At 51.4% G+C, this 27,753-nt stretch overlaps 1 protein-coding gene across 2 annotated transcripts in view; it reads right to left on the bottom strand.

Annotated features, from left to right (window-relative positions):
- The window catches only part of TOM1 (target of myb1 membrane trafficking protein), a 47,647-nt gene that overhangs the window by 17,713 nt on the left and 2,181 nt on the right, over window positions 1–27,753 (bottom strand). The window contains exons 2-6 of one of the 2 annotated variants that reach the window (XM_007456261.1): window positions 5,673–5,757; window positions 2,521–2,599; window positions 1,399–1,548; window positions 972–1,106; window positions 717–866 (exon numbers count right to left, since the gene is read on the bottom strand). In XM_007456261.1, coding sequence (XP_007456323.1) covers window positions 717–866; window positions 972–1,106; window positions 1,399–1,548; window positions 2,521–2,599; window positions 5,673–5,757 — 599 coding nt within the window. The remainder of the gene's footprint in view (window positions 1–716; window positions 867–971; window positions 1,107–1,398; window positions 1,549–2,520; window positions 2,600–5,672; window positions 5,758–27,753) is intronic. The other variant, XM_007456262.1, reaches the window with a different exon arrangement.

Consider the following 27,753-nt stretch of genomic DNA (forward strand, 5'->3'; position numbering starts at 1 on the left):
GCCGGTCATGGCTGTGGACGTCCCTCGTAGGGCAGCAGCTAAGGCCACCACAAACTGCTCGGGGCCCATGTGCAGGGCGTTGGCCTCACTGGCAGGAGGGAGGGGCGGAGGGACAGGCGGCCTGGTCTGAGGAAGGCAGTCCTGCAAAGCTACTCATGGGGCCCCAGAAAACGAGGCCCAGGTCCGGCCTCCAGAACCTTACACTATGCCTCAAACCTTCTTCTTGGGGCTTGGTGGGAAGCATCATGGTGCAAGGCAAGGGTTTAAATTTTTTTCTATGCAGATGTTTTAGAAACGTTTTTAGCAAGAACCTCTGTCCAAATGAAAACTTACGTGAGACCCTGAGCAAACCCCAGCAAGCATGTGGAGCTGCTGCGGCCGAAGGGCTGCTTGTTGGGTGCTTCCTCTCCCTGGAGCTGCCCGCAGGGCTCCACAGAGGGCACAGTTTGGAGAAGGGCCCAGGTGCAGGACAGAGCCTGCCTGGAGTCAGATTTGCGCTTGAATCCCAGCTCTGTCTCTGCTGAACTGTGTGGCTCTGGGCAAGTGAACTGATCTCTCTGAGCCTCATCTCCCAACAGGAAGGATGACACATGCCCTGTGGGGCTGCCCTGAGGACTGGGCAGAGTAATTTCCACACTGACAGGGGCCTGCCCTGACTTGTGGGGAGGGGGAGGCCCACGTCCTGACCTGTGTGGCTACGGCCCAGGCTTGTTTACCTGCTCAGCGGTTGGTGTTATGGGTGTGTCACTGGGGAGTAGGGCCAAGGTGGGCAGCGGGGTGGTGTGCTGGCCGGAGTCCCCTTGATGACTGGCATCAGTGCCCACAGAAGAATTCTGTCCTGACGGTGTCTCTGAGTTGAACACGGTCTAGAAGGCAACAAGCTGAATCAGTGAGGCTGGCAGGTCAGGGCCACCAGGAAGCAGCACCCGCTCTGGGGGTGACTCCCGCTGCCCCTGCCCGCCGCTCCTCACCCTCTGGGGCGTGTGGATGGGGGACAGCATGTCCAGGTCGGTCATGGGGAACTCCAGGCCCTTCCTCCGCAGGTCCTCGTAGACAGCGACCACACCTGTCAAGTCGGGCGAGCTGCGGAACGCGTCAGCCCAGGACTGAGAGGGGACAAGGGGACACGGCCAGTAACCACTGCTCACCAGCTCCCCTGCGAGCCTGCCTGCCAGCCCCCAGGGAGCAGAAATTCCCTCCTGGACTCGCTGGTCCTCTGGTGGCATCACCTGGACAGCCTGCTCCACAGCAAGGCCCTCAGCCAACAAGGCTCTCCCCGACCCCCCAGCTCAGAGGTCCCGTCAGCAGAGGAGCAAGACGGACCCAAGAGAACAGACGAGAGAGTAGCAGTGGCAGGGGCACCTACCTCCCGGCCTGCCCCCGGCCGCCCGCGCTCACCTGGATGAGGGTGAGCACCTTGTCGTGCACGATGGTGGGCGGGTTGTTCTTGGGCAGGATGGTCCTCACCAGCACGCCCTCCACGAAGTCCTGGCTGGCCACCAGCACGTGGAAGCGGTGCCCACAGTTCTTCACGCAGGTTTCCAAGACCTGGAGGCCGTGCGGTGCCTGTGAGCACCCAGCAGAGGAGTGGGAGCGCCCGGGTCCCCACCCTCACACCCCACCCATGTCCCAGTGGGGAGGCCCAGCAGAGGATGCAGCTCCCTGAAGTGAGACCCAGAACACGGAGGAGCGGGGATCACACCAGATTTGGCAGCTGGTTGGCTGGGGTGGGGAGGGGGACTTGGGTGGGCAGAGGGCCGCGCACTGGCTGGAGGCCCCTGGCTGAGTGGCTCTGGTGCCCACAGAACCCTGTCCCGAGGCCGTCTCTGAGCTGAACACAGTCTAGAGGGGAGGTGGCTCTCCAGGTGTAAACCAGAGAACTTTCAATCAAATGGTGACTTTGTGGCCTGCGACAAAGGCGCCCAACTTCCCTCCCCGCTCCTGTCCCCGCTCCTGTCTCTCTATTCCTGGGCAGGAGCTGCCTCTGATCTTCAGTTGAGCAGACGGATCCAGATGTAAGTGCTGCCATGGCAGGAGGCGGAGACAGAGTGCTCATGCCCCCACTCCCCAGCCAAGCCCACCCTGACTGCCAGGCTGCCAACTCCTGCCTGTCCCGCCCTGCTGTGAGCAAGGACTGTCCTCAGCCTCTGGCCTTTGCTTTATGTTCATTTTTCAGGGCCAATTAGGCCAAGTGCCAACTGGAACCCAACTTGGGTACCGTCCCCCAGAGGCCTGGGTGCACTGAGCTTCTGTGTCACCGGCAGGTCCTCTGCCCACGCATCCCATGATGGGCCCTTGAGGGATGTGGGCCTCAGTGTGTCTGCTCCCTGCATCGGTAGGTTAGAGGGAACTTTTCCAAATAGCCTCTCTTGCCACTCCTCGTTGGCCAGCGGTGTAGACAGGACAGTGCCTTGAAGGCTGACCACAGCCCTTGAAAGAGTAGCCCCAGGGTGGCTGGGAGTCCTGCTGGGCCCCCAGGGGACTGTGGTCCCGCCGTGGGTGGAGGGACGGGGCACTCACCGTGAGAGCCAACATCACCTCGTGGAAGTTCTTATTCCCCACGATTCTCTTCTTCACTGCTCGGAAGGCATCTTTGGGACTGGGAAGGACAAGATGAAGGATGGGCTGAGGCATGGAACCTCCTTATCCCACAGAGCAGGCTGTGCGTCTAAGATCAGGAGGCACTGGAAGACGGGAACGGCTCTTATTTACCCGTCTCCCTTGGTCCCGCCCTGTTTTCTATGCCCAGGTTCTAACCACATCAGAATCTTCCTGTCCCACCAAAATCCTCAGTAGATGACGACTGCTTGGCAGGGACTCTCAGTGTGCAGTCTCTGGACACCCTGCACTAGAATCCCTTAGTGGGGAGGTGTGAGTGCATGTTAAACATGCGGAACCCCAGACCCGACCCTAGACCCCCTGAAGCAAGCCCTCAGGGAATCTGCATGCCCACCGTGCCCCTGGGGCTTTATATGCAGTAGTGAAGGTTAAGCACCAATAAGCTGCAGGCACAGAGTTCTTGTGCCCCATCCTGGCCCAGCTCCTCTACTCACCCCTGTTTCCACCCAGGCCTTATCGGGCACCAGATGTGCCCACACCAGGCTGGGTGCTGGGATGCACTGGTGAACAAGACCCCTCGGCCCTGCTTCAAGGATCACATGTTCCAGGGAGACCCACATAAGGGAGGGAAGCAAGCAGGTCCCGAGGTAAGAGCAAGTGTGAGTGTGTGAGTGTGGGCGGGTGGGAGGGTGCCGGAGGTCAGGGGAGTCTTCTCCCAGGAGGTGGCGCCACAGCTGAGCGTGAAGGATGGGATGCAGCCAGCTGTGGGGAGCAGGGCACACGGTTTGTGGAAGCAGGAGCCTGGACCAGGGCCCGGGCAGGCGGGCGGAGAGGAGATGAAAGGAGGCCGCCGAGCGCTGGGGGAAGGTGGAGGGAGGGGCTGGGGAGGCCGCATGGTCACGGCGGCGGGGAAGCCAGCGGCAGCCTGTTCTCCCCGCCCCATCGGTAACTCCATTGACGCCCCCAGCCCTGCCGCCTGCACCCTTGCCGCTCAGCCCTGTACAGGGGAAACCCACGTTGCCCGGACTGCCCTGGCCTAGGAGTCTTCGTGGCCCCCCCAACTTCCACATCTACTGGGTAGAAGCCCAGCTAAAATCCGCTTCGCCCGTGGCGCTTTCCTAGTCCTCCAACTCCTGGGTGCACTCACCCCGGGACTGCCCGGCTAGAGAGGATGCTCCCTAGAGGCCAGGGGTGGCATCCTCCTCTGACACTTTGCCTCCCCAGAGCCCAGCATGCTATAGGAGCTCAAGCAACACTTCTTAGGCTGGGGAGGGCCTGTCCTGCTGTCTGCTGGGCATCTGTCAGACTGTCAGTGCCAAATCCACCAAGGGCAAGTCGACAGAGCCGGGAACCCTGACATGACATGGGCCCCCCGACAGGAGTGAAGGAGGCAGGCAAGGATTTCTGGAAGAGACCTGCGTGGGGGTGGCTGTGACGGAGATGACACGAGGGGTGAAGGGCCACGGCCCCTGACGGGGTGGAACCCTGCCCCTGAAGTGTGAGGGTGCTTTTCAACCCAGTGCCCTGGGGCAGCCTCTCGCCCTCCGGGCTCCATCTCAGGGGAAGGTGGCTTCTGTTCCTGGCTTGGCCACTCCCCTGTGGTCATATCAGCTCTCTAAAGGGACTTGTTTCCACTCCTTACAGAGTGACCCAGAAGTTCTGGCCTGTGTGCCACTACTGTGGGCCTACCGTGTGTCTAGTACTCTGCCAGGAGCACAGCACAAAGTGGGTGGCACGGAGGCCACACACAACGCAAGGCAGGAGTGGACAAGAGACTAAAGCTTAGATGACAAGCTCCGTGAGGTCAAGGGTCACATCTGCCTTGCTCACTGCTGGGTCCCCTGGGCCTCGTGCAGAGCCTGGAACCCAGGAGGTGCTCAAATCAATAGCACCTGAACAAGTCTGACCCCAGTTCTGCCAACGTTTACAAGGGAGATGGGGACTTGCTTCTCCAAGGACACAGCAGTGACTTTCAGCCCCGACATTCAAGAAGAGGCTCTGTGAGGTTTTCTGCCTCAGTCTTCTCTCTTGGTGGCCCTGCCGCCCACCCACCACTCTCACCCCCGACACTTATGAGTCCAGATGCAGGGGGGCATGTCCCCTCCCAGCGCCTCGGCAAGCGCATGGCACACGGCTGGGGAGCTGGAAGGTTCTGGCAGCCCCCGTGCAGTCCTAATTGGCCTTGATCGTGTGCTGCAGACTCCCACAGCCTCCTCAGGCTCTGAGCTGGGTGCTCCCCGTCTGCTCCCTCCACACACAAAGCACCACGTGGTGAGAGGAACCCTTGCAGGGCAAATGGACCATCCCAGTGAAAGATGGGGAGAGAACTGAGACCTGCTCCAACTGCTGAGCCTGTTTTGCTGGAACAGAGGCCTCATCTGGTGCTTCTTGCTGGCTGTGGTCCTCACACCCCTCCCAACCCTTCCCTGGTTTCTCCTGAGAAGGACAGTGACCCTGCATCCATCCCCTCTCTGATCCCCTGAGGGCCTTGGGCGGATTGCTGGAAGGATCGAAGAGCTCTGTCTCTGAGACAAAGACCCAGAGAGGTAAAGTGATTTGCCCAAGGTCACACCGCTGGTCAGTGATGCTGGTCAGAGCCCAGGAGCCAGGACCACGGTGCTTGTCCCACACCACCTCTCTGGCGGGGCTGCCTGACCCCAAGCAGGATGCCGGGACCCGAGCACCAGAAATGCTCGGCCAAGGCTAACCTTGACCAGCCTCTCGGTTCCACTGCACGTTTACTCCCCTCCCTGTGACCGCAACCCTCCTTGCTGGCCTCAGAGCTTAAGGAAACAAAAGTCCGTTCTTGCTCACTGGGGAAGCTAGGGGTCCCTGCTGCACAGTCTAGCCCACGGCATGCAGATGGGGCTTGGGGTTTCCTCCTAATTCTAAGAGCTGCCAGCTGGCCTTGTCCTAGGAAGATGCGGTCCAGGTGACGTCCCAGGAAGGGCCAGTCGACTGCACTGCTGCTGCTGGGTGGGCCGCACACCTCATATCTCTGGGCTTCTCATCCATTTGATGAGACAGTCAGACTAGATCGTGGTTCTGAAACGTTTAAGGCGCGCTGTTGTGGCCGCCCCACCGGCGTCCCACCTCTCCCCAGGGGTCCTCACCCTTCCTCGGTCTCATTGATGATGTCGCAGATCTCCATGTTGAGTGCCCAGTTCTCGCTCTGCAGGGAGCCATCTGTAGCTTTCTCTGAGGACAAGAAACCACAGGTCACACAGGTGTGTGGGGTTCTCAGACGGACAAACTCAGCGGGAGTGGGGAGGACAATGGATGCTTTCTGGGCACCCAAGATGGGCCAGGCACCATATAAACGGTGTCACCTTCATTGCCCCATTTTGTCACTTAATTGTTAGAGTAGCCATGCGAGGCCGGGGAGGGAGCCATGGCTGAGTCTACCAGATGCGTGAGCGGGATGGGGATTCAGAGGGCCTGGGCTCAGAGTGCTTGTTTTTGACACGACAATATAGAGACAGGGTTTTGTTTAGATTTGTAAATAAATGTTCCCTCTTGACCCTTTTATTATCTTTTGACTTGGAAACCATTCACATGGTTCAAAATGTAAAAAGTTCCAAAGAGGCATAGAATGGAGAGTAAATCTACCGGCCTCCCCTGCCCCCAGCTCCCTCTTCCTGGAGGCCCCCAGTTTCCTCTCAAATCTCCCAGAGATATTCTTTACCTCCAAAGCCAAGGACACAGGGTTTTAAATCCTGACTCTGTTACCAACAGGAGGCCTGGCCGTGGTCTTCCTCTGCAAGCTAGCTTGTCTGTAGATGGGTAGAAGCGCCCCGGGGTGTCTGATGATGCGAACCAGGCATATGCATGGTACTTGGTGCTAAACAGGTACTCAGTGGGTGGTGGGTCTTTTTAATTTTTTTTCAATTGAGGTGAAAGTCACACAACATAAAATTAACCATTTTAAAGTGAACAGTTCAGTGGCATTTAGTACATTCACAATGCTGTGCAACCATCCTGTCTATCTGGTTCTTGGGGTGAGGTCTCCAGGTCAGGAGTCACTACGAGATTCTCCAGGCCTGTCAAGGCCACAGTCGGTGGCCCGTTGCTGTAAGATCTGCTCAGTGTTGGGACCCGGCTGCCTTTCGTGTGCTCTAGCGTGAGAGGAGGTGGGTGAACAGTGAACACAGGAACAGAACATACTATAGGACGTTCAAAAATGTTCTTTAAAATCGAAGTGCTGGGGCTTCCCTGGTGGTGCAGTGGTTAAGAATCTGTCTGCTAATGCAGGGGACACGGGTTCGAGCCCTGGTCCGGGAAGATCCCACATGCCGCGGAGCAACTAAGCCTGTGCGCCACAACTACTGAGCCTGTGCTCCACAGCCCGCAAGCCACAACTCCTGAAGCCCAGGTGCCTTGTTGCTCTGCAACAAGAGAAGCCACTGCAGTGAGAAGCCTGTGCACTGCAACGAAGAGTAGCCCCCGCTCACCGCAACTAGAGAAAGCCCGCGCACAGCAACAAGGACCCAACACAGCCAAAAAAAAAATCAAAAAACAAAAACCGAAGTGCTGTCCTTGCGTTCACATCACCCACTTTCTCTGCCCTCTCCATCTTCTAGATTCCATCCTCATGCAGACCTGACTTTAAAACAAGTTCCAATTGGACACAAGATGGCGTACTAGGAGGACGCAGAATCTGTGTCTCCTTCCAACTAGGGCACTTACCAGGCACTGGTGGGGGACCACAGACACCTAAGGGGACGGGAGGAACCCCCAGTGACCGGCTTGTGGGATCTTGGTTCCCAGGCCGGAGGTTGGGCCTGAGCCCCTGTGGTGGGAGCTCCGAGTCCAAACCGCTGGACTAACAGAGAAACTCAGACCCCAGGAAATATCAATCGGAGTGAGGCCTCCCAGAGGTCCTCATCTCAGCACCAAGACCCGGCTCTATCTAACTGCCTGCAAACTCCACTGCTGGACGTCTCAGGCCAAACAACCAGTAAGACAGGAATACAGCACCACCCATCAGAAACAAAAAAAAATGAAACGACAAAAAAATTTTTACAGATGAAGGAGCAAGGTAAAAACCTACAAGACCAAATAAATAAAGATTAAATATGCAACCTACCTGAAAAAGAATTCACAATAATGATAGTAATAAGATGATCCAAAATCTCGGAAACAGAACGGAGAAAATACAAGAAACGTTTAACAAGGATCTAGAAGAACTAAAGAGCAAACAAACAGTGATGAACAACACAATTACTGAAATTAAAAATACTCTAGAAGGAATCAATAACAGAATAACTGAGACAGAAGAACGGATAAGTGAGCTGGAAGGTAAAATGGTGGAAATAACTGCCAGGGAGCAGAATAAAGAAAAAAGAATGAAAAGAATTGAGGACAGTCTCAGAGACCTCTGGGACAAATATTACATGCACCAACATTCGAATTATAGAGGTCCCAGAAGAAGACGAGAAAAAGAAAGGGCCTGAGAAAATATTTGAAGAGATATAGTTGAAAACTTCCCTAACATGGGAAAGGAAATGGTCAATCAAGTCCAGGAAGCACAGAGAGTCCCATACAGGATAAATCCATGGAGAAACATGCCAAGACCCATATTAATCAAACTATCAAAAATTAAAAACAAAGAAAAAAATATTATAAGCATCAAGGGAAAAACAACAAATAACACACAAGGGAATCCCCATAAGGTTAACAGCTGATCTCTCAGCAGAAACTCTGCAAGACAGAAGGAAGTGGCAGAACATGTTTAAAGTGATGAAAGGGAAAACCTACAACCAAGATTACTCTACCCAGCAAGGATCTCATTCAGATTCGACAGAGAAATTAAAACCTTTACAGACAAGCGAAAGCTAAGAGAATTCAGCACCACCAAACCAGCTTCACAACAAATGCTAAAGGAACTTCTCTAGGCAGGAAACACAGAGAAGGAAAAGACCTACAAAGACAAACCCAAAACAATTAAGAAAATGGTAATAGGAACATACGTATCGATAATTACCTCAAATGTAAATGGATTAAATGTTCCAACCAAAACACGCAGACTGGCTGAATGGATACAAAAAAAAGACCCATACATGTGCTGTCTACAAGAGACCTGCTTCAGACCTAGGGACACCTACAGACTGAAAGTGAGGGGATGGAAAAAGATATTCCATGCAAATGGAAATCAAAAGAAAGCTGGAGTAGCAATTCTCATATCAGACAAAGTAGACTTTAAAATAAAGACTATCAGAAGAGACAAAGAAGGACACTACATGATGATCAAGGGATCAATCCAAGAAGAAGATATAAAATTGTAAATATTTATACACCCAACATAGGAGCACCTCAATACATAAGGCAAATGCTAACAGCCATAAAAGGGGAAGCTGACAGTAACACAATCATAGTAGGGGACTTTAACACCCCACTTTCACCAATGGACAGATCATCCAAAATGAAAATGAATAAGGAAACACAAGCTTTAAATGATACATTAAACAAGACGGACTTAACTGATATTTATAGGACTTTCCATGCAAAACAACAGAATACACTTTCTTCTCAAGTGCTCATGGAACATTCTCCAGGATAGATCATACCCTGGGTCACAAATCAAGCCTTGGTAAATTTAAAAAATTGAAATCGTTATCAAGTACCTTTTCTGACCACAACGCTATGAGACTAGATATCAATTACAGGAAAAAAACTGTAAAAAATACGAACACATGGAGGCTAAATAATATGTTACTAAATAACCAATAGATCGCTGAAGAAATCAAAGAGGAAATCAAAAAATACTTAGAAACAAATGGCAATGAAAACATGACGACCTAAAACCTATGGGATGCAGCAAAATCAGTTCTAAGAGGGACAATTACAGCACTAAAATTCTACCTCAAGAAACAAGAAACAACTCAAATAAACAACCTAACCGTACACCTAGAGCAATTAGAGAAAGAAGAACAAAAAAACCCCAAAGTTAGCAGAAGGAAAGAAATCATAAAGATCAGAGCAGAAATAAATGAAAAAGAAATGAAGGAAACAATAGCAAAGATCAATAAAACTAAAAGCTGGTTCTTTGAGATTATAAACAAAATTGATAAACCACTGGCCAGACTCATCAAGAAAAAAAGGAAGAGTCACATCAACAGAATTAGAAATGAAAAAGGAGAAGTAACAACTGACACTGAAGAAATACAAAGGATCATGAGAGATTACTACAAGCAACCATATGCCAATAAAACAGACAACCTGGAAGAAATGAACAAGTTCTTAGAAAAGCACAACCTTCCGAGACTGAACCAGGAAGAAATAGAAAATATAAACAGACCAAGGACAAGCACTGAAATTGAAACTGTGATTAAAAATCTTCCAACAAACAAAAGCCTAGGACCAGATGGCTTCACAGGGGAATTATATCAAACATTTATTAAAGAGCTAACATTTGAGAAGAGCTTCCTTCTCAAACTCTTCCAAAATATAGCAGAGAAGGAACACTCCCAAACTCATTCTATGAGGCCACCATCACCCTGATACCAAAACCAGATAAAGATGTCACAAAAAAAGAAAACTACAGGCCAATATCTCTGATGAACATAGATGCAAAAATCCTTAACAAAATACTAGCAAACAGAATCCAACAGCACATTAAAAGGATCATACACCATGATCAAGTGGGGTTTACCCCAGGAATGCAAGGTTTCTTCAATATATGCAAATCAATCAATGTGATAAACCACATTAACAAATTGAAGGAGAAAAACCATACGATAATCTCAACAGATGCAGAAAAAGCTTTTGACAAAAGTCAACACCCATTTATAATAAAAACTCTCCAGAAAGTAGGCATAGAGGGAACCTACCTCAACATAATAAAGGCCATATACGACAAACCCACAGCCAACATCGTTCTCAATGGTGAAAAGCTGAAACTATTTCCTCTAAGATCAGGAACAAGACAAGGTTGCCCACTCTCACCACTATTATTCAACGTAGTTTTGGAAGTTTTAGCCACGGCAATCAGAGAAGAAAAAGAAATAAAAGGAATAAATCGGAAAAGAAGAAGTAAAGCTGTCACTGTTTGCAGGTGACATGATACTATACATGGAGAATCCTAGAGATGCTACCAGAAAACTACTAGAGCTAATCAATGAATTTGGTAGAGTAGCAGGATACAAAATTAATGCACAGAAATCTCTGGCATTCCTATACACTAATGATGAAAAATATGAAAGAGAAATTAAGGAAACACTCCCATTTACCACTGCAACAAAAAGAATAAAATACCTAGGAATAAACCTACCTAAGGAGACAAAGGACCTGTATGCAGAAAACTATAAGACACTGATGAAAGAAACTAAAGATGATACAAACAGATGGAGAGATATACTATGTTCTTGGATTGGAAGAATCAACTGTGTGAAAATGACTATACTACCCAAAGCAATCTACAGATTCAATGCAATCCCTATCAAACTACCACTGGCATTTTTCACAGAACTAGAACAAAAAATTTCACAGTTTGTATGGAAACACAAAAGACCCCGAACAGCCAAAGCAATCTCGAGAAAGAAAAATGGAGCTGTAGGAAACAGGCTCCCAGACTTCAGACTATACTACAAAGCAGTAATCAGTAATCAAGAGAGTATAGTACTGGTACAAAAACAGAAATATAGATCAATGGAACAGGATAGAGAGCCCAGAGATAAACCCATGCACATATGGTCACCTGACCTTTGATAAAGGAGGCAAGAGTACACAATGGAGAAGAGACAGCCTCTTCAATAAGTGGTGCTGGGAAAACTGGACAGCTACATGTAGAAGAATGAAATTAGAACACTTCCTAACACCATACACAAAAATAAACTCAAAATGGATTAAAGACCTAAATGGAAGGCCAGACACTATAAAAAGGAAAACATAGGCAGAACACCCTATGACATAAATCACAGCAAGGTCCTTTTAGACCCACCTCCTAGAGGAATGGAAATAAAAACAAAAATAAACAAATGGGACCTAATGAAACTTAAAAGCTTTTGCACAGCAAAGGAAACCATAAAAAAGATGAAAAGACAACCTTCAGAACGGGAGAAAATATTTGCAAAGGAAGCAACTGACAAAGGATTAACCTCCAAAATATACAAGCAGCTCATGCAGCTCAATATCAAAAAAACAAACAACCCAACCCAAAAATGGGCAGAAGACCTAAACAGACATTTCTCCAAAGAAGATATACAGATTGCCAACAAACACATGAAGAGATGCTCAACATCACTAATCATTAGAGAAATGCAAATCAAAACTACAATGAGGTAGCGCCTCACACCAGTCAGAATGGCCATCATCAAAATATGTACAAACAATAAATGCTGGAGAGGGTGCGGAGAAAAGGGAACCCTCTTGCACTGTTGGTGGGAATGTAAATTGATACAGCCACTATGGAGAACAGTATGGAGGTTCCTTAAAAAACTAAAAATAGAACTACCATATGACACAGCAATCCCACACTGGGCATATACCCTGAGAAAACCATAATTCAAAAAGAGTCACGTACCACAGTGTTCACTGCAGCACTGTTTACAATAGCCAGGACATGGAAGCAACCTAAGTGTCCATCAACAGATGAATGGGTAAAGAAGATGTGGCACATATATACAATGGAATATTACTCAGCCATATAAAGAAAGGTAATTGAATTACTTGTAGTGAGGTGAATGGACCTAGAGTCTGTCATACAGAGTGAAGTAAGTCAGAAAAAGAAAAACAAATACCGTATGCTAACACATACATATGGAATCTAAAAAAAAAAAAATTGGTTCTGATGAACCTAGGGGCAGGACAGGAATAAAGACACAGACATAGAGAATGGACTTGAGGACATGGAGAGGGGGGAAGGGTAAGCTGGGATGAAGTGAGAGAGTGGCATGGACACATAGTCACTACCAAATGTAAAATAAATGGCTAGTGGGAAGCAGCCGCATAGCACAGGGAGATCAGCTCGGTGCTTTGTGACCACCTAGAGGGGTGGGATAGGGAGGGCGGGAGGGAGACGCAAGAGGGAGGGGATATGGGGATATACGTATGCATATAGCTGATTCACTTTGTTATACAGCAGAAACTAACACAACACTGTAAAGCAAGTATACTCCAATAAAGATGTTTAAAAAAAAAAGAAAGAAAAAGACCAAGTTCCAGCAGAGTGTGCAGAGACAACTCCATACTCTGCTTGTCTCAGGCAAGATTCCGCCCCGCACGTTACTCCTGCGGGTCTATCAGGCCCACGCAGGAGTTTTTAACCGGATCAGCGTTTAGGGCAGTAGCCAAGTTCCCCCGTCACGGCTGTGTCTTCGGCTTCAGAGCCCGGCTCCAGGCTCAGAGCCCTCACACCCGCGGCCTGAGTGCACCCGCGGGCATAGCTCTGTGGGTGTCTCCCAGGAGCCCCGATGGACCGGGCACACGGAGCTCTTATTCCATGCGATGGTGCAAGGGAGGCTCTCTCACCACCCTGCTCTCGGGTGAGACCCCTCACGCGTCTGTCGCACAGCTACTGACGTGGCAGGCCTGCTCTAGGCACTGGGGATGCAGTGTGGACGGATGGACACGGTCCCTGCCCTGTGGTGCCCAGAGAAGCCGCACTCCGAGCCAGGCCCGTCAGGGTAGACGAGGCAGACTCTGTGTGACTGGGCAGGGCCCTCTTCCAGCTGGGCAGGCAGCCCCATCCTGTGGGCAGAGCCTGGGCTGGGCTGGCACAGTCAGCTCCCTACAACGGTGGCTTCCATGATCTTGGTTTTGAAACTGGCCTGACTTTAGTTCCACCCTGGGTCCCCCTTGGGTCCTGCAGGCTGGATGGATGCCAGGGTGGCCCAGGATACATGCCAGGCAGCTGAGGCATCCAGGTATGGACCCAGCAGCAGGGTGGGTTGCACTGCTCCTGGGTTAGGGCTGCAAGAGGGGATGAGAAAGGCTGCCCTTTAAGTGGGTGAAAGATGGACTCGCTCATCCCACAACTATGTCCTGGATGTGGCTTCTTTGGGCCACACTCTCACCCCTGGGACTCACACACATACTGAACCACATAAGAAGAACCAAAGAGAGCTGGAAAAGTGCCTCCTGAGCAGGGGGCTGGGCCCTACTTTGGAGGGTCTGGGGGATGGTGGCTGATCAACCATGCAGAACTGCTCCTCCTTCGGAAGCCACATCTCAGTGACTTCCTGGCCTGGAGGATTCGCCAACCTGACTCCCGACTGCCTCTAACGGGCCCCTGAGTCCTGCCAGTTCCAGTCCCTGAGGCTCTCTCTATCCCGGCCTTCCCTTCCCACCCTGCCCTCGGCCACTGCCCCAGCTGGGCCACCGCCCCGCCCTCGTCAGACATGCCTCGGCTCCTCCTGCCTCCCTGCCCCCATGCTGACCCAGAGTGAACCTTCTGGAGCTTGAAAGTGACTGTGTCCCTCCCATGCCCCTTCAAAGGCTCCCTTGCCCCCAGCTGGGCCCTTCCACAACGGGAATATTTTAACTTCCCAAGTTAGAATGCTAGGTAACACCAAGCATTTGTTAGCTGTTAGCTGTTTATGTAAAGAAGGTGATTCAACCCTCACACCTATAAGGCGTACACTATTGCCCTTGTCTAATGAGGAACCTGAGGCCTGGAGAGGTCACACGTGGTGGAAAGGGAGGATGGCTGTTGATGCCCCCGCCCCCACCTCCCATCAGGAGTCAGGGAGCTCTGCTTTTCCAGAAGGATCCACCTGGACCACTCAGGCCATCTGCCCCCTCCTTCACTAGCAGCCCTCTCAGTGGTTCCTCCATTGGATCCCCTATGACCTCTCCCAGTGACCGCTGAAAACGATGGGCACCTCCCTTCTCCTGCGGGAGAGAAGGGCGGGGTTTCAGAAGGGATTATGATCATTTTGGCAAAGCGGGCTGCTAAGGGGGCAGCTGGGACATTTATGAGTAAGAGGCAAGCTGTCCCAAGGAACCAAGGTGGATGCATCAGGACCCCTGGAGCGCGAGTCTGATGCTAACCTGAGTACAGGTGCCAAGTTCTTTAGTCCTGAGTGCCAGTCGTGGGCAGAGCCATTAAGAGGATGGAGTTTTTTGGAGGGAGTCGGGGGAAAGGGGGGAGCTTCAGTCAGTCTAAATAGGTGCGGCGGGGGGTGGAGAGGAAGAGGAGGAAGAGGCAGAAGAGAGACAAGAGCCATCTGATCAATTCCAGAAGAGAGGTGAACCCAGACCCCTCCTCTCAGATCTGGGAGAAGTCTAAGACTTCCTTAATAAACATGTCCAAGGGGCAGGCATGCTCCATTAAGGGCAGAAATTTAAACCCACAGGAATCTGGGGATATGTGTTTTATTTTTGGTTTTAACCACAAAAGTAACTCAGCTGGCTATTTTAAGAAGGGGGGATAAAAACACTGACAATGGTTACCAGTTCTAAAAGACAGCCCGCTGGCGTGTCCAGCTCTGGGCTGTTGGCAGTAACCTTCGGAGGCCCTGCCCTTGTCCCCAGCTCCTGAGGAAGCTGGGCCCTGCAAACCACCTGCTGTTGTTGGGGGCTGGCGGGCGGTGGATGGGGTCCGCCGGGCGTCTTTCTGTCTGCTCTGTCCTCTCCACGTGGGGCTGGTGCCCACACAGCTTGGCTGGGCGGTGGCACAGCTTTGGAGTGGGATGAGCCTGGCCCCACCTCTGAACTCGGAGACCATGCGCAAGGATCCGAGCCTCGGAGTCTCGGTTTCCTCATCTGTGAAACCGGGAGAAGACTGCCTCCCTCACAGGTGTTGGGACTCTTCAGCCAGACAATGTACGTATGGTGTCAGCTAAAGGGCAGCGACGGGTCACTGCTAAGTCCCATGACTGTGACTTGGACCGAGAGCAGCAAAGAGTGGCCACCAGACACTCTCCAGCTCCGGGGCCCTGGTGTCAGCCTGCGCATCCTCGGGGGCACCCTGGGTATCTGGCGAGCCTGCCCTCTCGGCCATTGGGGAAGCCCTGCTTTGCAGGAAGCCATTTCTGCGGCGATCAGGGGACCTGTGGTCAGCACTGTGGATGTGAGTCACACTGACCACCTCCTGCCAGGTCAGCCCGAGGGCAACAGCCTAGAGCCTTCTCCCCACCACCCTGCATGTTCACTCACCGCGATTCCAGCTGAGGGTTCCAGCTGCTCAACGCCTCCATCATCATGGCCACGGCCCTGGCTCAGGCACTGCCTCCCACCCAGACCTGGACCGTCACCTCCACACTCTCCTCTTCCAACATAAATCCAACCAGTGCTTTTCTCTGTCTAAATGTCATCCATGACCCCCCAGTGCCTGAGGGTCAAAAACCGGACCTTTTCAGGGGCTGAGAGGGACAGCTGGGGCTGAGCTCAGCCCCAACCCACTGTGTTGTTCTCCCTCCCTTTGCGGACCTTGTTCTTTCAGGCATTGGGGCTTCTGCCTGGGATGCCTGGCCCCCCTTCAGGCCGGCACTGGTTCACAGGTGATGACGAGACCACCCCCCACCGGCCCACCACACTGACTCGCTGGGCTGTCACCACACACCAAACACGGGGCTCTGCACTTCACAGCAGCTCCGCCGGCCCTCACCACAGCCCCTAAGGCAGAGGATGGGTATGCTGAGGGGCACAGAGAGGCCAGTGGCTTGCCCATGGTCACAGAGCTTGTACGTTGCAGAGCAGAGGTTTGAACCCAAAGAGGTCTGGTTCCCAAATCCGTACCCTTAACCACTAGATTATGTGCCTCTCGAACATACTCAGCATGTGTCACGCAGGACCTGGGAGACGTCAGAGAGCAAAACCAACCAGGTCCTGCCCTTGGGAAGTCTACAGTCTGGTGGGCGGCCACAAGTGACATTACAGATGGCAAAAATGCCCCGACGGAAAAGAGCAGGCACTGAGACAGTAGAGGGGCTGAGGTTCAGACGAGCCGATGGGGACGGCTTTTAAGGCCCTACCCCAGTGTCGGCCCCGCAGTGTCACCTCCAACTGGGCAAACCGTGCCAGGCCTCATCCCGCACTGCGGCAGTAACACTGTGGACAACAGCGACCAAATAACCGGCCTTCGCTGCATGTCAGCCTGTGCAGGATGCGGCGCGGACCTCTTGTTACTGCCCTACAGCCCCCACCACGTGTGGGCACAGCTGATGCCCACACCTGGCAGTGGAGTACGGGGATGCAGAGCCGGGCCCGGGGGCCTCTGGACCCGTGTGCTCTCCCTCTGCTCTGCCCCCGCCTGCCTCGGTTGGACCCTGAGCTCTGGGGACATCTCTGTCTCACCGGGGCCTACCCTCTGGTGGGAAGGAGGGTAGAGGTTCAGCCAACGTCTGTGGAAGGAGCGGCCGAGCCTCCAGACCCCCTCGCCGCCCCAGTTCAGTGCTGAGCACCCGTCCCCGCCCCGTCCCGGGGAACATTCCTCATGTTTCACTGACCCTAAGCTCCCTTGTCCACCCTTCTTTTTTTTCTGGCCACACCACACGGCTTGCGTGATCTTAGTTGCCGGACCAGGGATCGAACCTGGGCCCCGGCAGTGAAAGTGCGGAGTCCTAACCACTGGACCGCCAGGGAATTCCCCCCTTGACCACTCTTGAGCCCCTCTGATATTGGGATGTTGCTTACAAACGATGACCTGTCAGAGCTCAGTTGGTAGATTTTTCTTTCTAGATTCAATGAAATATGATTTGTAAATAGTAAGGAACTGTCTTAAAGGTCAAGGCCATTAGCAGCCCTAGTCCCACCTTGACTATGACCAGGTCTAGGGCAGAGCTCACCCACCCGGGGGATAGGGATAGAATGGGAGTTAGCTGACCGTGATCAAGCAAGCAGTGACACGGTGCGTCAGCACTACCCAGAGCTCCCATGGGGGCCCTCTTTTGAGATCCTTCTCCCATGACTGGCACCCCTGCAAAGGTGCCCACAGCCGTTTTGTTTTTAGTCCACATTCATGGAATGTCATCTTTCCAGTGTAACGGCCACCTACTAACGTCACTCAAAGGAACCATGGTGAACCTCTGAGGAGATTTCCTTCTAGTCTTTACTGTTTTCAGGCTTTAAAAAACACATCTGTATAATTTTTTTTAAAGTGTGTAATGGTATTGTGATTATGTCTTGTTTGTTGGTTTCTACATGGGAATCCTAGTCCATGCCCTTAAGAGACACGCTGAAATATTTATGAACGAAATGATACGCTGTTTGGAATCTGCTGTAAGTAGTACCCACCCCTTTGCTCGACTCCGCTCCCCCCACCCACCAGCTGCCTCCATCCCTTGCCCAGTGCCCCTTTATCCCATCTGCCCCCCAGCTGCCTTCTAGATGCCCTCTTCCCGCCCATCTATTCTCCGTCCTACGACACACTCTGAGCAGCTACTGTGCCAGGTGCTAGAGAGGCAAAGAGGGAGAAGAAAATCCCTGCCCTTAGGGAGGCCCTACAGCGGTCAGTGAGAACAGCTGGACAGGTGTGTTCAGTGCAAAATGACAGGTGATGTGACTGAGGTCAGTCTGGGGCGCTGGGGGAGCCGGGAGCAGGGGGTCAGCACCCCAGGGGAACTGGGAAGGCTCCGGTGAGGAGGTGCCGACTGAGCTGAGCACAGAGCACAAGCTGCCAGGCTGGGGAAGGTCAGGAGGGACGTTCCTGGTAGAGGAAGAGCACGTGCTGAATGAATGAATCCGTGATGAAACCTCAGGGATGACGGGAAAAAGAGCAGAGACGAGGGGCCTGAGGGTCAGTCTGAAGGACCTGAGGGAGGGAGAAAAGGCCGTGCTGAGACCGGGAAAGATCCAGGAGCCCAAGGGAGGCTGAGGGTCAGGAGGGAGCAAGGCAGCCGGAGGAGAAAGGCGATGATGCCAATGGCTTGGCAGACCAGTCTTCAAAGCCAGACAGAGGGAATCAGGCACAGACACCCTCTAGCCTGCCCCCAGCCGCTCCTTCCTCTTCCCCACCCAAAGCAGCAACCCCTCTCCCCTTTGCCAGAGCCCGCTCCAGGAGTGGGTGAGCTACCCAGTCCGGATCCCTGGGGAGTACAGGGTGTCGGCGGGGCCTTGTCGGGGAGAGGAGAGCCTTGTCCACCACCCCCCCCCACCCCGGTCTCCTTCTGTCCTCTCTTCTGGGAGCCAGCATGGGAGCATGGCACCTGGAGCTTGGGCCGAGGTGACACGCTCAGGACACAAAGCCAACGTATTCAGGACAGAGAAAGAAAAAGCCTGGGTGTTGCAATACATCGCGGATCTGTGAGACCAATCCTGGAACTGCCGACCTTCCGACTTCTTGCCAAGTAAGCCCAGCGCATGGGGCTGGCTCGGCTGTGTCTCTCTGTCACTTGCAGCCGAGGTATCCCGAAGCCTGGTGGCAGCCTGCAGCGTGCAGACCGGCCTTCTCCCCGCTTCCTCCTCCCATCGCCTGGGCCTTCTGCCCGCTGCTCCCTGCAGGGCCTGCCCTGACCCCCAGAGGGCTTTCCCCTCCATGCTGGGCCCATGTGGGCCAAGGCACTCTGCGCACACCACAACCACAAGCTCTGCTTAGTGTCACAATAACCCTATAGCATTTACTTCTTTGTTTCTACGTCTCTCTCATTAGGCTGTGAGCTCAAGGGGGGAGGTTACAGCTTGTGAGTCATTGAATTCTCTACACCACACAGGATGACCGGGCCTGTGAAAAACCTGCAGGATGTGTTTGATGAATGACTGAATGAAGGATGAGGCCATATTCACCACGACCATAAGCCCTAGAGCACTTTAATTTAAATGGAGTACTCCCACCCTTTGGCCTCACTGATCCCTTAGTAGTGGTTGTGCAATCCTAATATTTCTTCAGCTCAGCAGTCCTGCGAATGTTTTTGAAAAGCACCGTGTCCCTCCTTCATCTGACCTCCACGTTACCATCCTCAGTTCCTGTGACCACTCCATTCTGGAAGTGACTTCTAGAGCCTTCACCGTTCCCACTGATCCCCCTGGGACACTGCCCAGCTGTGCTGTCCTCCTGGAAACAGTGTGGGAACCCACTCACCTGCCCACGTGGGATATGGTATTTGTGTTAATTCACCCTGTGACTACATTGGATGTTTATCAACTCTACTGCATGGAACTGACTCCTGCAGAGCTTGTTGCTGTGAAAGACACTCTCCACTGGCCCACATTGTTTAGCTTTTCTAGCCTCCCTTGCAGCCAGAAGAGGCCCTGTGTTCTGGCCACTGAAGTGTGGGTGGAATCTTCTTCCCAGTGGCTCCTGGGGAAGTTTTTCCTCTCCTGATAACAGAGGCAGCACCAGAGGGTGCCTTCACCTGTGCTCTCTGTTACGTGGGGGCTAGCAAGAGGAGGAAACCAATATGCTGAAGGTTGGGGTGGTGGGTGGAGAAATACAGAAAGAACCATTAGGAACAAACTCATCCTAGATGGACCCTGAACCCAGACATTTTCACTCTAAAGGAAACCCGCCAGGTCCCTTTCAATTCTAAGGGGAAGCAATGAGGCGGGAAAGTTAGGAGAGTGGGATCTGGACACAGACAAATCCCAGTGCAAGTCGTGACTGGAGTACTCACTAGCTGTGTGTCCCTGAGTGAATTCCTTAACCTCTCTGTGCCCTCGTTCCTCCCCTGCAAAATAGGGATAACTGAAGCACTCACCTTCCAGCATTATGTGAGGAGGAAATGCGAGAATGCACTTCATGTGCTTTGCATCCCACCTAGCACAACAGCTAACACCAAAACAAACGTTACCAACTACAAAAATATCAACCTAAAAATCACTGTGTGAAAATTTCAAGCATTCCCATAAAATAGATTTTAAATCACATACATGCAGAAGCCATTCATTTTTCCCCAGCCAGCACTGTCCTGAAGCCTATTTTCCAAATGAATAGCTCTTTCCAGACCTAACATGGAAAGTTCCATCAGTCTCCTAAGTTGCTGAGCCATCCTTCCTCAAAGCCCTGGCTGCCTCTCCCCTGCCATTTTGTAACCACAGGCCACAGGAGGAACTCTAAAATACTTTACAGAGGCATAACTTTGGCAACCCACAATTTTAAAGTTGATATAACTAACTATAGTACCTAACTGAAGAAAATTTCAGTTAGATGAAGGACGGCTTTTAAAAAACTATCTAGGTAAGAAGGAGCAAGGCCATGAAAGTAGAGAGGTGTGAAGGGGCTGGCCAAGGTGTATATAACATTCTTTTTTTGTTCCCCCAACTCACGAATGTAAAAGATGTTACTGACAAATGTACGTATGTAGGTATGTACGTACCTATCAAGAGATTTAAGGAATTGCTCGTGGTATTATGGAGGCTTGGCAAGTTCAAAATCTGCCGGGTAGACCAGCAGGCTGAAGACCCAGAGGACAGATGCAGCTTAAGTCCAAAGGTTGTCTGCTGGCAGAATTCCCTCTTCTTGGGAGGCCAGTCTTTCTTCTATTCAACAGATTGGATGAGACACACACACACACTACGGACGGACAGTCATCTGCTTTTCTCAAAGTCTGACTTAAATGTTCATTTCATCTAAAAAATACCTTCATATAAACATCTAGATTAACGTTTGGCTAAATATCTGGGTACCATGGCCTGGCCAAGTTGATACATGAAGTTAACCACCCCAAGGGTTTATCCTGCATCAATACAAACAAGTTCCACTGGAACAGGGGACACCTCTGTCTGTCCTTCAATTCTCCTGGTCTCAGCCTGTGTGGCCTCGCTGGCTCCTTCCCCCTCCTCCCCGGCTCCCTCCTTCCTTTCTCTACCTCCCCTGCAGGAGGAAAGCCCAGTTCCTCCCCATGGGTCTTGCACAGCTACTTGGCTCTCTGTGGCACTTTTTGGTGCTTTCTTAATTGTCAAGTTTCCCACCTCCGTGGGGGTACAAGCCCCCCGGAGGTTTTGTCACTTGCCTGCGGGATATGGCTGGGAAGGGGAGGAGATGGCACTTGAACCCAGATCTTCTGATGCAGGGTCTAAGCTCTGACCCTATTCAGACTGCTTATGTCCCAGTGGTCAAAATGTGCCACCTGGGAACATGCTAGGTGGGCTCATGGGCAAACGTAAAGACATTTTTAGAGTTACCTATTTACTTGAATGTCGAGTAGAAGGGAAAAAACACAAACTAGCTTATCAAAGTCATGATTTCAGGATATAATTACACAGGATAAGGTCAAATTTAAAAAGGTGAGTGAACAAAAGGAAAACACTCTGAAAATAAAACTAAAGGTGGTACATGAAGGGCAGACACATATCATAAAGGTGGTACACGAAGGGCAGAAGTCTGGAGAGTGCTAGCCTAGACAGAGGCCTCCTTGGTAAGAAGGTAAAGAGTTAACTTGTCCTGAATCCTCCTGCTTCTCATGGGGTGATGGTCCCAAGCTAATTAGAAGACACTGAGGGTTTTTGTTTTTTTCTAAAACCAGAAGGACGGAACTCCAGGACTTTACTCTTATTTCTTTGAGCTCAGGGAGGGAACAAAACCTATTCACCAGTTCCATCTGTAGGGTCAGGCAAAGGCTTTAATTCCCAAGTGAGAACCGGCTCCGCCCCGCAGCCTGAAACCTGACCTGTCTGTGGCTGTGGCTGCCACCCAGCCTGTGACTGCTCATTCCCAGTGACACCAAGACCAGACAGAGGCTGTGCTGGAGCCAGGGCCCTGGGTGGGCACCTGGGCTCTGCCTCGAACTTAGACTACATCCCAGCAATGATGATAATACCGGGTAAAAAATCACAACAGCTAACAATTATGGACAATTACAGTCTGGCGGGCACTGGGCCAAATGCTTCACAACGTGACAATACTACAATTTCCCAACACAGCAATGCAGCAATCCCAACTGATACGTGCTATTATTATCCTTATTTTTTAGACAGGAAATTGGAGAACAGAGAGGTTAAGTAACTTGCTCCAGGTAACAAAGCAGGTGAAGGATAAACCAGGACTCAGACCACCTGGCCTGACTCAGGAGCACATCCTGGATGCCTTAATATGTACCATGCGGCTAGCTGACACAAAGCCCTCTCTAGGCATTAGTCCCTGTTATCCTTAAGACAGAAATTCTGGGTTCTAACCTGGCACCAGCACTTATCGATCAAGGAGTTGGAGCTTCAAGATGCAAGGGCTCCCCACGGCACAGAGTGGGAAGCGGTAGAGATTCTGACTCAGGGGGTCCAGGGCTGGAGCATCCTCAAACATCTCTGACAGGGGTGCTCTGGGACCCCAGTTTGAAGAACAAAGAACTTAACCATTCTGCCTCTGGCTAAGAGGTCAGCAAACTATAAACCCACGTGCCAAATGCAGTCTGCTTTTGCATGGCCCACAAGCTAAGGATGGTCTTTACATTTTTTAAATGGTTGAAAAAAATCCAAAGAAGAATAAATTTCATGACCCGTGAAAATTATATGAAACTCACATTTCAGTGTCCATAAATAAAGTTTGATTGGAACACAGTCATGCCCTTTCATTGACTTACTGTCTGTCTGCCGTCGTGCTCTGATGGCAGAGTTGAGCAGTTTGCAGCAGAGGCCATATGGACCATAAAATCCAAAATATTTACAATCTGGCCCTTTAAAGTCTGCAAATCCTGGTCTAGTCTACCCTGCCAGCCATGCAGCATCCTCCTTACAGCCTCCCTCCCCTCCAACCTCTGCCTTCATACCTCCAGGGTTAGGGAGCTCACTACCAAACAAGGCAGCCAGGCCCACTGTGAAAGGTGCTGGCACTGAGTTCCTCTGGTAACCGGCCACTCTGCCCTCTAAGCCTGTGCAGTCGGTTCTATCGCCCCTCCACAATGCCCAGCCATGTGCTTCTTTCCTCCAGCCTCTGGTAACCAGCCACTCTGCCCTCTAAGCCTGTGCAGTCGGTTCTATCGCCCCTCCGCAATGCCCAGCCATGTGCTTCTTTCCTCCAGCATCAATCCTTCCTGTCCTCATCGTCCCCTCAGTTGTTCAATTCTCTGGGAAACAGAGGGAGGACGGTGGCACCTCTGTGTGACAGGTAAGGGAGGCGGTGGAGGAGGAGTGTGACATAGTCAGCAGTGGAACTGCAGCTGGACCCAGGTCTCCTGCAGCCCAGCCTGGTGTCCCCTTGACAACCTTGCTTGAGTATCCAGTTTGGCTACCACTCATCACTCCCAAAATGGCAGCCCCGAGGGCCCGAGGTGTTCTCTTCCTGCTAATGCCTATGGTCTCTTACCTATGATGCCTTCTGGTGGCCGCCCTGGCTTGGCCTTTGTGGAACTAAGGGTGGCTCTCCCTGACCTTTCACCTCTCCCATCCACCCCAGGACTCAGTCTTAGGCTCTGGGCTCTCCGCCTGGTCCATCTTGCTCTCCCCACCTGCTACCAGGGGCTGGTCCCCAGGCACTGCCCATGTTTATAGTCTCTGCTGTTTGCAGCTTGCTCTCCTGAGTCACCTGCATCTCTAGTTCAAAGTGCCAGGGGTGAGCTGACAGCCTGAAGTGGAATATGGGGTTCTTGGGTTGCCTTCTGACGTCTCTCTATAAGACACAGCCAGTAAGGGCGGTCCTCAGAGAATACCTGGGAAGGGTTTTTAAATCCTTGGAAGAAGAGGGCTGTGTCAACACCAGCTAGTACTCAGCTATCTGGAATCCTTTCAGCCCCAGGCTGCTGCCCACGGAAACGGGAAGCTCTCCTGATAGATAAGGGTGTGTGGACAAAAAACATCACCTGCCATTTCAGTAAACAAAGGCAGCTGTGGCCATCAAGCCGCTGGCCACTGCAGCACCCTCCCCTCACCAAAGGTGCACCTGAGTGGAATTCAGGATGGAGAAAAACAGGATATTGGCACTAGATACTGAAGATGCATGTCAAAGGACTGATTTCAATAAGCCCAGACTCTTGCATCTTCCCACACAGAGGAAAGCGCTAAAATCATTAACTTGAGATGTCTGTTTTTTGTGATTAGCAGTAATCTTTTTATGTTTGACTACTTTTTTTTTCCCCCCAGCAAAAACTCCTGTATATCCTGGCTCCTCCCTCACCTCTTTGGAACAGTCCCTCAGAGCTACCTGAGAGGCTGCCTCGCGGGCTGTAATCCTCAGTAAGGTCTCCAGATAAAACATAATTCTCAACTTACAGGTTGTGCATATTTTTCTTTAGTGGACAGGTGAGTGACCTGGAAACGTGCACAGGTCCAGGTGTGCATTGCAATCAGAAAAGCTAGTCTGTGGGTCAAACAATAACTGTATGTTGGAGGGCTGGGATGCTGCATATTCCAAACAGGTGTTGATCAGCCAGAGGCAGTGTGGTGAGGGTACGAGAGAGGACCTGGGCTTTGCAGCCAGAGACTCTATTCAGCTGTGAAACCTTGGGAGGTGACACCTGCCTTCAGACTTACCTTTAGTGACATGGGAAAAAATAGCAAAACCCTGCAGGGTTGAAACTGAGTCCCCCTAAAACCGACGTCCTCTGCCGAGTTCCTGATTAAGCTCTCCATCCAAAACTATTCCCTTTCTCGTCCCACACCTGTTCCCCTCAAGATTGATGAATATCAAAGAAAAGGGGACTTTGAAACTGAGCGGGACCCTGTGTGGTCCTTCCGGGCACAAAAGCTTTTCCGTGTCCCCCATTTCTTGTTTGTGGGAAAAAGGTTTCAGCCTCCTAAATATCCCCGAGTGCCTAAATATCTGCCAAAGTGCAGATTCAAACAGTCACTAATTAGGGAAGGGCAGGAAGGCAGAAACAAAGGAAAGGCAGTCAAGAAACACTGGTGCAGCGATAAAGCAGAGTCCCAGCTCCTCCTCGAGGGATTTACTTAACAATCTGATACAGATCTCTGAGTTCTTCTGCTGGACCTGGGGGTCCCACCCAGGGGGAGGATGGTGACTTCGGGTCTGCACAAGCACGTAGACCCCAGAGTGGAGGGAACCAGAAGGCTGATGCCTGAGATTCCTGGAGCACCATCGCGTCACCTCCCCACCAACCAATCAGAGGAGAGTTACAAACCCTGCACCCCCCCCCACACCGCAACCAATTTTGCCTTTAAAAACTCCTCCCTGAAAACCATCAGGGAGTTTGGGTCTTTTGAGTACAAGTAGCCCATTCTCCTTGCTTGGCCCTTGCAATAAACCTTTCACTGCTCCAAACTGTTTGGTTTGTTTAGCCTCACTGTGCATTGGGCACACGAACTTGGGTTCGACAACAGGGTCGTGATACCAGCGTGGCACCTGGCATTTGCTCACAAACTGTTACTTTCCTTTTCTCCTTTCTTTCCTCCTACTGTGTGCCAGGCACCATGCTAAGAGCCAAGGGTCTGGATCAGTAAGGTACAGCACCTGCCCTCAGGAAGCCCAGGCTAGCCAGGGAGACACATGCGCAACTACTAACAGAATGGGACAGTGATTTATTAGTGTGATGACGGTGAAAATAATAAAAATGATGATGATGTTTCCCCAGCACTGACAATGTGCCAGGCCCTCTCCACGGAGCATCTCACTTCACTCTCACAACCATCCTGAGAGGTGGATGCTGGTATAACCCCCATTCCACCCAGGAAGGAGCAGAGGCTCAGAGCCCAAAGGCAGACAGTGAGGGAGCCTGCAGAGCTAGGGTGAGGGGAGTGCACAAAAGCAATGGCTGGATCTGAAGGGGTCAGAGAAAGCCTCAGGGAGGAGGTGATGATGCCCGGGGCTTTGAAGGATGCACCGGGAGCAGGCAGAGGGAGCAGCAAGCACAAAGGGGTGTGGGTGGGTGGCTGGGGACTTTGTGAGTTGAGAGACTCTCACCCCTGATTAACACCGTCAGGACCCACTGTGCTCAGGGCTGCCAACTGGACAGGGCTCTACTCTCAACAGACAGATGGAGTTGGCAGGCTTGAGAAGAGATTATTTCACCCCTGCAGTTTACAGAAATGCAAGCAGCTAATACTAGGTCATTAGTAATAGTAATCACAGCCAATCAAGGCTGTTGCCATCTCTTTAACAAAAAAAGAAAAGAAAAAAGAAAAGAAAAGAAAAAGGAATACTGAGGGTATTGACTCAAACGGCAGACATTCTTCATTTAATCCTACTTTTAGAGCTTCCTCAGCTTTGGTTCAGATATCAGGGGCTCAGGGCAGCTCATCTCAGCTTTCCTGTCACTTCACTGGGGTCCTTGGGTGAGTCCTAGTCTCCACCTCCCCTCTCTGGGCCTCAGTCTCCTGTATAAAATGAAGGGGATGGGCTAGAACAGAGGGTTTTAATATGTGGTTTCCAATCCAGTGGTCACCTCAGACCTATAGGGTCACAAACTCTGGGGATGGGGCCCAGCCTTTGATGCTTTAACAAGTCTTCCAGGGGATTCTGATGAGAGCCCTGGGTCACAAGAGCCCCAGGGTAAGGACCGTTCCTGCAGTAATACTTGCGCTGTGCTCTAAGGTATTAAGGGTTAGTAACTCTTTGGACTGAGTTATCTCTTGCCCAAGACAGGAAACCTTTCAGGGTAAGAAAAGAAACTGTTTTCTTTGACCATCTAAAGCCCAGAGTCCAGATGAGCTTTTCTAGAGAGGCTCAGGCACATGTGGCTGACTGTGAAGGCCAGAATTTTTTTGGGCGGGGAAGGGTAGGAAGTCTCACACTTGGCATGTGATGAAAGCAGTCGTATCTGCAGCTAGAGAAATAAAGATGAGAGACAAGCTGCCTTCTCTTTTCAGTTCCAAAACAATGACTCACGTGTGTGTGTGTGTGTGTGTGTGTGTGTGTGTGTGTGTGTGTGTGTGTGTAGTAGGTGGGGCAGGGTGGTGGCCCTGAGAGGTGCAGCTTCCCCTCTCTCATCCAGGAGCTTCCTGGTGTGTAAATTCTCTACTGACAGCCTCCTCTTGAAGACCTTTCATTACAAAACCTCAGAAGAGCCACAAACAGCCATGGGGGCGATTTCAACAGAGCTGGGTCAACAGACTTAAGCGAGGTTTGGCTTCCAAGATAGTAAGAATGGAAAGAATATCTTGTCTAAAAGATCCAATTTTCCCAGTTTGAACTTAAGGCTAAAAACCGTCAAAAAGTTGGAGAGAGTTTCACAGTACTGCCCTCGGCTTCTTCATGCAAGGAGGCACACCCAGACTGCCTTGGAGAAGTGTTAGCGGTTTGGGCCATGGCCTGTGGGTCCTCTCTGCGTTGGTGGGCAGAAATGAGTGCCTATGAGACCAACTGTCCAGTCATTTTCAGGAATTCCAGACCCTCACTTGGCGGTGTCTCAGTAACAATAATAAATATTACCACTTTCTTCTTTTTTTTTTTTTTTTGCGGTACGCGGGCCTCTCACTGTCGTGGCCTCTCCCGTT

The sequence above is a fragment of the Lipotes vexillifer genome, unplaced genomic scaffold (genome assembly GCF_000442215.2).
Source record: "Lipotes vexillifer unplaced genomic scaffold, Lipotes_vexillifer_v1.1 scaffold728, whole genome shotgun sequence".
Taxonomy (NCBI): Eukaryota; Metazoa; Chordata; class Mammalia; order Artiodactyla; family Lipotidae; genus Lipotes; species Lipotes vexillifer.